At 44.0% G+C, this 12,375-nt stretch overlaps 1 protein-coding gene across 6 annotated transcripts in view; it reads left to right on the top strand.

The window, feature by feature from the left end:
* The window catches only part of ARPP21 (cAMP regulated phosphoprotein 21), a 344,186-nt gene that overhangs the window by 138,391 nt on the left and 193,420 nt on the right, over positions 1 to 12,375 (top strand). For 5 of the 6 annotated variants that reach the window (XM_078688292.1, XM_078688289.1, XM_078688293.1 and 2 more), the window contains 2 exons: positions 3,853 to 3,890; positions 5,750 to 5,806. In XM_078688292.1, coding sequence (XP_078544418.1) covers positions 3,853 to 3,890; positions 5,750 to 5,806 — 95 coding nt within the window. The remainder of the gene's footprint in view (positions 1 to 3,852; positions 3,891 to 5,749; positions 5,807 to 12,375) is intronic. The other variant, XM_078688294.1, reaches the window with a different exon arrangement.

Genomic DNA, 12,375 nt, shown 5'->3' with positions numbered 1-12,375 from the left:
GTCACTGCATCCAGATAGATATATAATGCAAAAAGTTTGTGAGTCTCTCCAAGACTGCCACATTGCCTTCATGGTAGTCAAGCCAGAACTTAATGTTGTGGTGTCATTATGGGAGTCCCAGTCCTGGACTGTAGTACGCTCCATAGCCACCCACATTGGTTGTTCGTCGTTGCTTACCAGTAAATACATTAACTGCGACAGGTGGTGCCCAAGCTAATAGAGACACATGTCCGGCTACCTCAACCCCCTGCACTAGTGTCTGCGTGCAGCTTCAATGGTTTAAATCTAGGTTTCTTACCCTCCAAGGTGAATGTTAACACTTGCATTTAGGGTGTGCAGCTTCCACTTGGGTATTTCAAGAGGCAATGTTCCTAGTTACATAATTAAACCTGGGAGGCCATCACTATCTTCACAACTTGTGTGTCCCCCGCGCGGTTTGGAGAGTGGACCATCTGAGAAAATAGTTTGCAATCCTAGTCATCAACAGTTGTATTATTTAACACCTTATGTTCTAGACCAATGTTTCCCAAATTGTAGTCTACAAGCCAATTGTTGGTGGGTCGTGAAAGTCAAAGCAATAAAGATACCTCTTATATCTTCATTTTGTAATTATTTTGTCACATTTGCTGCCCTTCAAATACTGGTCAAATGCCAGGCTATGTCTTTTGACAAATTGCTGTCTGTTTTTTACGTGGTGATTCATGTTTACAAACTCCTCTGTTTGCAGTCAGAGAAAGAAAAAGTGAATTTTATGACGGTCATGCAGGAGAAATGGAGTGTGAACGGAAAGGCTGTAGGATGTAAACACCCAACAAAATGTCAATAGCTATAAATGAATAGTATTAATTCAGCAGTTAAGAAAGCAAAAATGGAGCACATTTTTTGTAATTCCTAATTGTGATGGAGTCAAAGATTTTTTTTATATTAACATTTTATTGAACATTTTCACTAAGAAAGCATTACAGAAATGCATTGAGAAATAAGCACGCAAAGTAAACAAGCATTTACAATGCAACGGTTTCGCCTTTGGAAAAGTTTGAGCTATTGGCATTGTAAATGACAACATTTGTATTTATGTGTTGGTTTTGAAAACAGATAAATAAATGGCATTGTCCTTTACATTGCCAATAGCTCTAACTTTTCCAAAGGCGAAACCGTTGCATTGTAAATGCTTGTTTTTACAGGTCTCTCTTAGTGCATTTTGTCAGGCTTAATGGGCCAAATAACCTTGTTAGCTGGAAAGAGTATGTTCGACTTGGGCTCGATGGTCATGATGCCGTTGTTTGCCTAGGATGCAGCTCTGCAATGATCCTTTTCTTGTTTTGGTAGCCAGCCAGCGTGAGTGCTTCAATAATGTATTGTGATAGGTGATACTAGAGTGTCAGACCATGCAGCAATGACAGGGATTTTAGATGATGAGGTTATTTCCTAAATGAAAGGAAAATCAAAATTTCCCTAGGCTTATGGATGTGAGACAATCAATAATGAATCCTTTGCTTGCTTAAAAGGCTTTTGCAAGTCCATTTAAGTTGTCTCTCCATTTTACATTAAAAGAAGTAGGAGTAGTTTAAGATAGCACTAACACACAGAGGATGGCCGAAGGCACTGGTTTCCTATAGATATAGTCAGATGAGGTGGCAGGCTATAATTGCAAGTTTGGGATTCAAATGTTTGGTACCGATCCTTGTGAAGTATGCCGAACATACAGATGTCTTTGTATATTCACTCAAACTACCATTGGGTTTATAGTATTTCCTAATCCTTTGTATCTGTTTTTGTCTAAATAGCTTTAGACTCAGTAGTGTTGGCTTTAGCCTAGTGTTAAAACAACAGAGCTAAATCTGCTATTGATGAGAAATAAAGAATCAGTGGTTTACTGCTGGCCTGTGGATTTGTACCTGTTGTCTCTGCATTATTGCTGAACGTAGTTGTTTATAGGGCTAAAGCAATATCATAAACATAGACTCTACATTGACATTATGAAGGAATCTAGCACACCCCAAAAATGGCTCAATGGTTTTTTGTGAGAGCCTTGTCGGTGGGGGTGATGGTACTGTTTGTAGTAGAGCATGCCCAAGTAAAGACGTGTGGAGCAGCAGAACGATGTAAAGTGCTAAAGTTTTCTTTGGGTGAAGCTTGTAGAATCACAAGCCTTCCCAGACTTTGCTCACTTTTGAGCATTTGCTTTTCATTGCAGGTAATACGGATTGAAAAGGCAGCTTTGCATGCAATTTTGCAATGTTGCATTAATTTGATGTTTTATGATGATGTCTGGGGAATTCAGATGAGGATATGTATCACTAAAACATAAGACATTGGCCAGTCACAGTAATTGTTTGCCTGAACCCACTATGTCAAGACCAGTATATGTCCCGAAACTTTTAACATACTTGCATGTTAGTTGTGGGTATTATTTTTGGGCACCTGAAAAAGATAGGATGCTCAAAAAATCAGTGACTATTGCACTTCCGATAAATCAATCACATGTTTGTGCATGTCTACACATGTGAAACATGCAGAGTCCTTTTACATCTATCATTCTTTTTGCCAGCCAAAAACTCACTTAATGTTGCTTTCCTTATTGAGAAACAAGAGAGGTAGCCAGAATAGTTGGACTTAGTAATAATTCACTATGGACAATCAAAAAGATACTTTGTTTAAATTATCTTTAGATCATTTAGTGCAGTCATAATTCAAAAACCATATTTGAGCCAAATTAGGGTAACCTGGTGAATCTCAACAGTTTTATCTTAACCAGTCACAGGCACCTTTACTGTATGCGTTTAAAATGTGCATTCACATGCTATAACAACAGACATTTACTTGCTTGGTTAATGTATCTCGTTCTCCCATTTATCATGTGAAGTGCTTCAGCTGTGATGTCCATAGTTTTTTGCATGATGCGCATGCATTTTCTGTCTTGCCTTGCTCTTGCTTATACCTGATGTTCTTGAAATGTAGTTTAAGTACTTACTATTCTTATGCCTTACAAAGCAATGTCACCAAACAGCAGGACATGGCTCCTGTTGCACCAGTTTTTCAAATGATGGTAAAATCAATTTAACTGAGACTTATTCATATTCAAATGAAAAGACATTTCATCATTAAAAAAGTTCTAATCCCCTGTGTTTTTCAAAACGAAAGAACAATTATGACAAATCATGTGTGTTACTTCATTGGCGTTAAGTGAATAGTTATGGCACACACTGTACGTCAAGCCTAAAAGCAATACTTTCCATAACAACTATTCTCTTGTAGCTTTTGAATGATGAGGGTTGAACCCATTATAGAATGTTATATGGGTGATTAAAAGATCACTCACCAAGTGCTGGTGGGGGAGTTCTGTATTCATAAATCGCACTAGGAGTTGATATTTTGTTAGGAGAATCTCCTGTGCGTGTATATTGTCACCATTGTGTCTTCTGATACTTTAATAGTCTATATAAGACAATTGTCCTACTGCCCTTATTGACAATGTCTCTCTTTAAGGTGAAGGATCTCATGTGCACAGTTTTGCACTAGGTATACATCTCATACACAAAGGGCTGGTTCTTTCATTTAAATTGCACCCTCTTCATTTCCAGTTGAACTCACCTTCCCTTCCAGCACTTCATGTCTGGCACCCTTTTAGTGGCAAGTGATCCCTAGATGCAGCTCTTCCCTACTGCATAGCAATGTCAGACCTATTCTATCTAGTGTTGTTTCTTAATTATCTTTACAATAGCCATTTTGTCTAGCATCATCACATATTCTTCTTCAGCATGAGGGAAATATAACAATTTGAGAATCAGGAATAAAACTGGAAATCATTTAACCCAGAGCTTCTGATACAATATCTTTTCTATTTTTCAGTCAGTTTGTTCCCAGGAAAACCTTTTTGTGGAAACCAGGTAAAAATATATCTATTGGTTTTTTAAAATAAATTGAATCAGAATTTAAACCTATGCTATAGATGTAGTCCGAAATTAGACCATTCTATTCATTTTCTGTCTTTCCAATTAATAAAGCAAACATTTACAAATTGCATTTAATCTTGTCCCTCTGTAAGAATTTCAGTCCTTTAATTGGCCATCGAAAAGAATGTTCATTCTAAAAAGCAGAGTCTATATTTAATCCATGGGTCACTGGAAATAATGACTGCCAGAATTAACTTTAAATAGATATAATTCCTGTTAACATACTGATTTCCCAACCGGATCTCAGTTACATACTTTGTATCCCACCAAACATGTGCCTGTTTTTCTACTGTGAATGAAATGTAAAGATCAACCTTGTGATAATTTAGATGAAATTCTAAATTATTTCTGGGCTGATTAGTTACAAAGCTGTTTTAGCTGTTATCTAATTGTTGTGTTCACGGTATACTGCTGCATTTTCTACAATTGTAACCCATCCCATTAAAAAGGCAGGGATGCTCTTTTGATAATGCATAAGAGAGACAGACCAGACATAATGTTACTCGCAGTACCCTAAACACCATTAAGCATTGAAGAAGGGCATTTATATGTTATTATCTTCTTTCATTTAAGTTCATTAAACACCCTCACTGTACTTGGTGACCAGTGTACAGCTTATTTATGTTGGTACCCAGATTGACCCAGAGAACTGTGATATAGGGGAGGACACCAATGCATCATTAGCCCTGACATTATGGATATTAAAGAGCGAATCCGGAACCCTGCCTATAGAGAATTTAAAAATCCGTTATGGAGAAAAGGGAATCGATTTTCCATCGACTGGCTCATAAGCAGTTTGCAATGGATGCAATCAGACTAAACCCTACGCAATTATTTAGAAATATAATAAGTGAATCTCACTTCTAAGAAGTGTGAGCACCTCTGATAACCAGTGTCCTTAGTTCCTCACATTGCATGTTTGCTTACAAGGAAAGGTCATTCTGCACTTGCACAAAAGCATTAATATAAAACAATCAAACACTTTTGAAAGACAAGCTACTACATCCAATTAAAAGTCTGCTATTAAGTCATTAGTTTTTTTAATACATTGTTTGTAAAGTAATTGCACATTAGAAAAGCGGTCTGCAATAGGACTAACATAGACAAATACCGGTGGTATTATCAAACTGCCGATTTGCTGCCATAGAAATGTTTTAAAGCAAGACAAAGTACATATATTCCTACAAAGCATAACCATTTCAAGACATGTAATATCAATAGAGTTGGTTCTGATTCAATGGTAGAGAGGCGTGTTTGGTCCTACAATAGTGTCTTGGCTGTGACTGGCAGGCAAAAGTATGGTCTAAATAATATAATTATCTATATCAATAGCATTGCCCAAATAATGTTAGCCACTCCCTCCTCATGTCACCTAGTTTGGGCAGCTTCTAATGGTTTTAATTTAATTTGCATTCCAGGCGCGTGATTTTAATTCTTGTAGATATTTAATTCATTGTAATATCACTGCTGACCATTTACACTGCTGCTTATCTCATTTTGATATTTCTGTGCTCTCGGTCCCAGAATCTTGCTTACAGCTGAACCACATAGAGTTCACCCGCATGTCAAATTAAGAATAGAAAATCCATTTTTAGCTAAATATAAATTACTTGATGATATAGTGGTAGTCTATTTTCTGGGTTCACTATATTTGTAGGTCAATATAAAAAAGTGAAATTTTAACCTACAACCTTTCATAGCAACACCGAGACATGATATTTAAGCTTAGTCTTTTAAGTGCACTTTATAAATATCCAAATTTAATTTATATATCCTCTCCTATTTACTTTTAGTCGACTCTTGGAAGACAGCTTATGCAACGATACGCAGAAAAAAAGACAGCTATTCAGGTTTGTGTTCATCATATTGTTGTCAATACATGTTGTTTGTGCATGCCTTGACATCCTAAAAAGAAACATTTATTACTGGCTCAAAATTATTTGTAAATTCATGTAGCCCCTTCTACTCCATGACATATGTATAGGGACACCTTTCCAGGGAAAGCAGATTCTTCTTTGGTGACGAAACCAGAAACAGAGGAGTTGTTCGCTTCATCTTAGAGAGCCCATGAAGCAATATTCCCTTTCGTTTAAGCAGGCTCATTTCATAGCACACTTAATTCCGAAATGCAGTGCCTAAATTATGGGGTGAGGAAAATATTGCAGCATTCTGTAAGATTTTCAAGAGTAAACAAGGTGGGTTGAATTGAGCACTTTTCAATTTCTCATTGGTAACATATGCACATCAAATGCAGGATGGTAACTGTTAAACCACTCTGATAGCCATTTTGCTGATTTCCATCCATGTTTTCTCAACATGACTCCAAACAATGTCCAAATGATATCAGCCACTCCCTTGTCATTTCTGTCACGGACCAACGATTCCTCAGGATCGATGAGATGCTAGAAAGGGGTCCACCTCCAGCTGTCCCCGTGCTCCGACTCAACAGAGGTACAGAGCACCGTGGTCAGCAGGTGAGGGAAAAAATAAGAGAAGCCGGGGCGGGAACCGTCATGGAAAGGTAAATCTGCAAAAGCACAAGAGAACAAACATTAGAGGTGTTCTCGACCTTTTCCCCCACACTTCTCTACCACCCGTGAGACAGTTGCCCACCTGATACGTCTCAGATGCCGCTAGTCCCTTCTCTCTTCTATTCAAGGATATGAGATGACGTCTCTCACTTCTTGTGGATAGGTGTCTGCAATGATATAGACAACATAAACAACATTCCAAGAACTCCTCTGGGATAGCCCACAATGTAACTCCTGTCACTATGAAAACCACATACATACCCTATGTTCTCGCCCCGTAGCTGAAAGGAACTCCTAGGGTACCCACTTGGAAGAATCAGCAAGTAAACCCCCAAAGAAAACTAAATAAAGAAACCAAGGAAACCTCAGTTATGGCCACGGAGTTTCAGCAGATAATTCACTGTTTTACAGATGCAGTTGTAAGTCTTACCAGCAACAGCAATGCCAGCCGCTACCTGGCGGGTGTTCCAACGTTCAAGCAACCCAGTGTGTCCTCCGGATAAGAGAGGGGGAAATCCAGCGTCTCTCTACCGGTGCTTAGGTGTGTGTGACTCGAGAGGGGGCAATCCAGCGTCTCTCCGAGTTCACAAGAAACAAAGGTGTTTGCACCGCGAGGGGGGGAAATCCAGCGTCCCTCGCAATACAAAAGGGTTTTACCCTATGCCAGCAGAAGCAGAGGAAACCCGCGTCTCCGCTCTGTGCAACCAGGCACCCAACAAAGTACTAACACAAACCTCCACTGCTGTTGAGCCGGCTCAGGACGAAATACCGACTAGGCACAACAGCGAGGTGAACAGCAGTCTAAATCAGCGTTCAAAGAATGGCACCAAGGAACAGACTTCCACTGCTTCGCTCTACCAAACGAACAATAGACAAAATCACGTGCACCGCCCCCAGCGTCTCACACAGTTTTGTAGCCTCTCCCCTTTCCTGGCGCCCCTAAGGATTCTGGGAGATGTAGTCCTCAAATTGGGCAGGCACCCGTCAGACCCTGACAGTACGCCCCCCTCCCCGGTGCCTCCTAGCTCCAGGCTTCCCCGGATGTAGCTGAAAGAACTTCCGAACAGCATCCGGAGCATGGACCCCCGTGCTCGGCTCCCAGGAATCGTCTTCCGCCTGATACCCTTTCCAGGAGACCAGGAACCACAGCTTCCCCTGCCGATACCTAGAATCAAGGATCTTCCGAACCTCATACTCCAGTTGACCATCCCTCATCACCGGAGGCGACGCCATAACCCTGGCTCGGCCAGCCGGTTTCAACAGGCTGCAGTGGAATACCGGATGGATCCGCAAAGAGGCCGGCAACTTGAGTTTGTACGCCACTGGATTGACTCGACGTACCACAACATAAGGACCGATGAAACGAGGGTGAAAGATGCTACGGTACCGGAAACGAATATTCCGAGTGGAGAGCCATACCCGATCCCCAGCGTTGTATTCCGGTCCCACCTGCCGATGGACATCCGCCCACTTCTTGTAGGAGAGCTTGGCCTGATCCAATGACTTTCGTACCACACGATGGAGTCGTTGGAGAGACTTCATGTGAGCTGCCACCGATGGGTGATTCTGGATTTCCCCCGGGATCACCACTGGCAGAGTATTGGCGTGGTACCCCGTGTTGGCCCTAAAAGGAGTTTCGTTGATCGAACTATGCCAAGTGTTGTTATATGACAACTCCGCCAACCATAGCATGGAAACCCAGGACTGATCCGCTTCCTTCGCATAACACCTTAGATATTTCTTCAAGGTCTGATTCATTCGCTCGGTTTGGCCGTCGGTCTGTGGATGGAAGCTCGTGGAAAGAGCGTCTTCTGTGTGCATGGCCTTACACCACATGTGCCAAAACCGGGCCACAAACTGAGGCCCTCGGTCTGAGATGATGACTCGTGGTATTCCATGTAACCGCACCACATGGGTGAGAAGCAGCTGGGCGGTCTGACTGGCTGTGGGTAGGTTACGGCAGGGAATGAAGTGACCCATTTTTGTGAGGCTGTCTACGACTACCAGAATAGCGTTACAACCCTGGTCTGTTGGTAAACCCACTACGAAATCGATACTGATGGTGTGCCATGGATGGGCAGGAGTGGGTAGAGTGATCAACTTCCCCTTCGCCTTGTTTTGTTCACCTTTGGCACGAGCACACGTGTCACACTGCTGTACCCACTTGTTTACCTCCTTCGCCATTCCTTCCCACCAGAACTGACGCTGTAGTAACAACAGCGTCTTCCTTCTACCCGGATGGCCGGCCATGACAGCGTTGTGACACCAATTGAATGCCTGCAACCTGAGCGAATGTGAAGGGAGAAACAGTTTGCCTTGACACAGGGGAATTCCATGTTTCAGAGTCCGAGAACCTCCTTGCTCGGCCCACGCCTTCCACTGTTCTGGGCTACGGAAATCCACAACCTGTTGCACAAATCTGTCTGCCGAGACCGCACACAGCACTTTCTCAGGTGATATGATAGCTTGTGGTTTCTCTTGTATGGAAACGCTGCCTTCCTCCTGTCTCGATAGCGAGTCGGCCTTCCTATTGTCGGACCCCGGACGGAACGTGATGACAAAGTCATACCCTGCAAAGAACTGTGTCCACCTCATCTGTCTTTGTGAGAGATGACGAGCAGTCTTCATATATGCCAGGTTCCTATGATCCGAGTACACAGTTACGGTGTGTCTAGCACCCCACAAATAGTGCCTCCATTCCATGAAGGCCTTTTTTATGGCGAACAACTCCTTCTCCGCCACCGTATAATTCAGTTCCGCCGAGGAGAGCTTTTGTGACAAGAACGCCACCGGATGCAGCTGTCCTGTTGCCTTGTCCCGCTGCGATAGTATTGCCCCAACCGCTGTATCAGAAGCATCCGCCTCTACCACAAACGGCACATCCATTTGCGGGTGCCGCAGTATTGGGGCTGTGCTGAACAGAGTTTTCAACAGCTCGAAAGCGTTGTTGGCTTCCACGGTCCATTGAAACGGAACTCCTTTCCTCAATAAACGAGTGATTGGAGCAGCCACCAAGGAGAACTGGGCTATGAATCGCCTATAATAGTTTGCAAACCCGAGAAAGCCCTGTACCTCTTTCACGGATTTAGGAATAGGCCACTGTTGCACTGCAGCCACCTTCCGGTCTGCCATCTGAAAACCCTCGGGACTCAACATAACGCCCAGAAACTCTACTTCACTCACTCCAAACTCACACTTGCTGAGCTTACAATAGAGACTGTTCTCCAGCAGTCTCTTCAGGACCAAACATACATGACTCGCATGCTGTGACACCGACACCGAATATATCAAGATATCATCGATATATACGATGACGAACTGATCGATGAATTCTTTTAAGACATCGTTTAAAAAATACTGGAATGCCGCCGGGGCGTTGCACAACCCGAACGGCATTACCAAGTATTCGAAAAGGCCATACCTTGTTTTAAAGGCCGTCTTCCACTCGTCCCCGCTACGAACTCTCACCAGGTGGTAGGCGCCTCTGAGATCCAATCGGGTGTATATGTGTGCCTCCCTCACCTGGTCCAGTAGCACGGGGATCAATGGAAGAGGGTACCTGTTTCTCACTGTTTGTTTGTTTAACATGCGGTAATCGATGCACGTACGCAACTCGCCATTAGCTTTCGAAATGAAAAACAGAGGCGATGCCGCAGGGGACCTAGATGGACGGATGTATCCCATGGCACAGAACCGTTTCAAATACCCCTGCAGGTGCTCAGTCTCGGGTTCTGAAAGGGCGTACACCCTACATGATGGCATTACTGCCCCATCAATGAGGTCAATGCGGCAATCGTATTCACGATGGGGAGGCAACTCCGCCGCCTTGACCTCACTGAACACCTCACTGTATTCGCTGTAAACAGATGGTAACGTTACATCTTTTTCTGCGGCCGTAGACACCTGCAACCCTTGCGCCAAAGCAGCCAAAGGACTGGTCGTCTCTCTTAAACATGTCGCCTGACACTCCTCCGACAGAAACCTAACCGTCCTACGTTTCCAATCCATTGTAGGATTGTGCAACCCTAGCCAGGGCATGCCCAGGATCACCTCGTATTGAGGAGCCTCGATGATGTTTAAAGTTATATTCTCTACATGGTCCAAGGGGAGCCCAGGTAGCCTTAATTCTACACTCTCCGTTCTTTCCGTGACCGGACCAGATTTCAACAGAGTGCCGTCCACAGCCAACACCTTCTCTGGTTTCAACATGGAGACTCGAACCAATCCCAACCGACTAACTAACCCCACATCAATGAAGTTACCGGTGGCTCCTGAATCTATCATACTGTGGACGACATGTTGTTCTCCTCTTATCCGTAAGACCATTGAGAGCACTATGTGTGACACCACACCCTCTGACCCAGCTCCTGCCAAAGACGGCAATTGCCAACCAGCACCCTCCAAGGCTACCGGCATGCTGTCTGTGGACTCACTCTCCTCTGTATGTACTGCCGGTAAAGAATAATTTTTTCCTGCTACAAAAGGGCGCGTTCTTTTTGGTTTCGTTGGGCAGTCCTTGACATAATGGCCCTTTTTACCGCAGTACATACAGAGCCCTTGTGAGCGACGTGCTTCCCTTTCGGTTCTAGACAAAGGTGCCCGCACTGCCCCAACTTCCATGGGTTCAGGCGACCCGCCTTTGTCGACTGGTCCAACAACCTCACTGATTCCCATCCCTCCATGGGGACGATTCCCTCTTCTCCTGTCTCCCAGTCTGTCCGAGAGACGATGATCCAAACGCAACGTCAGATTAATCAAAGCCGTACATGTCGTGGGTTGCGGATCAATTTGTGCTAACACGTCCTTGAGTTCGTCCGACAACCCTTGATAGTACAACGCCATCCTTTTTTCTTCTGGCCACCCAGTCTCTGCAACCAGTCGATTAAAGGATGTCATATATGTCACCAAATCGTTCCTGCCCTGTTTCAAAGTAAGAAGGTCCCGATCAGCGCTCAAAGTGGTGGCCCTCCGATCGAATACACGCTCAAACTCTTTTTTGAACGCGTTCCAATCCGACAAAAGCGGATCGTCGTTCCGAACCAACGGTCCTGCCCAATTCGCCGCGTCACCAGATAAATACGAAATGGCAAAAGCCACTCTAGATAGGTTTGTGGGAAAAGAAGCAGGACGACAGGAAAAATGTAAAGACACCTGCGTCAAAAAAGCCTGAATAGCGCGGGGGTCACCCGAGTACCTCTCCGGGCTAGCTAAAGGTATGGGCGGTGGAACAGTGACTTGGATTTGCTGAGCACCTGCCGAAGCGCTGAAAGGGTTCCGATTCTGTCTCTCTACCTGTTCCTTCAAAGCCGCGGTTTCAGCTCGGGAAGTGGCCAACTCTTGTTGGACCAATACCAGAGCCGCCATCACGTCATCCATAGTAGCCATAGCCCACACCGATCAGGAGGAATATTACTTGGGCACGTGATTCTGTCACGGACCAACGATTCCTCAGGATCGATGAGATGCTAGAAAGGGGTCCACCTCCAGCTGTCCCCGTGCTCCGACTCAACAGAGGTACAGAGCACCGTGGTCAGCAGGTGAGGGAAAAAATAAGAGAAGCCGGGGCGGGAACCGTCATGGAAAGGTAAATCTGCAAAAGCACAAGAGAACAAACATTAGAGGTGTTCTCGACCTTTTCCCCCACACTTCTCTACCACCCGTGAGACAGTTGCCCACCTGATACGTCTCAGATGCCGCTAGTCCCTTCTCTCTTCTATTCAAGGATATGAGATGACGTCTCTCACTTCTTGTGGATAGGTGTCTGCAATGATATAGACAACATAAACAACATTCCAAGAACTCCTCTGGGATAGCCCACAATGTAACTCCTGTCACTATGAAAACCACATACATACCCTATGTTCTCGCCCCGTAGCTGAAAGGAACTC

Source organism: Lissotriton helveticus, chromosome 4_1, assembly GCF_964261635.1.
Source record: "Lissotriton helveticus chromosome 4_1, aLisHel1.1, whole genome shotgun sequence".
Classification (NCBI taxonomy): Eukaryota; Metazoa; Chordata; class Amphibia; order Caudata; family Salamandridae; genus Lissotriton; species Lissotriton helveticus.
This window is presented reverse-complemented; position numbering and strand designations above follow the sequence as displayed.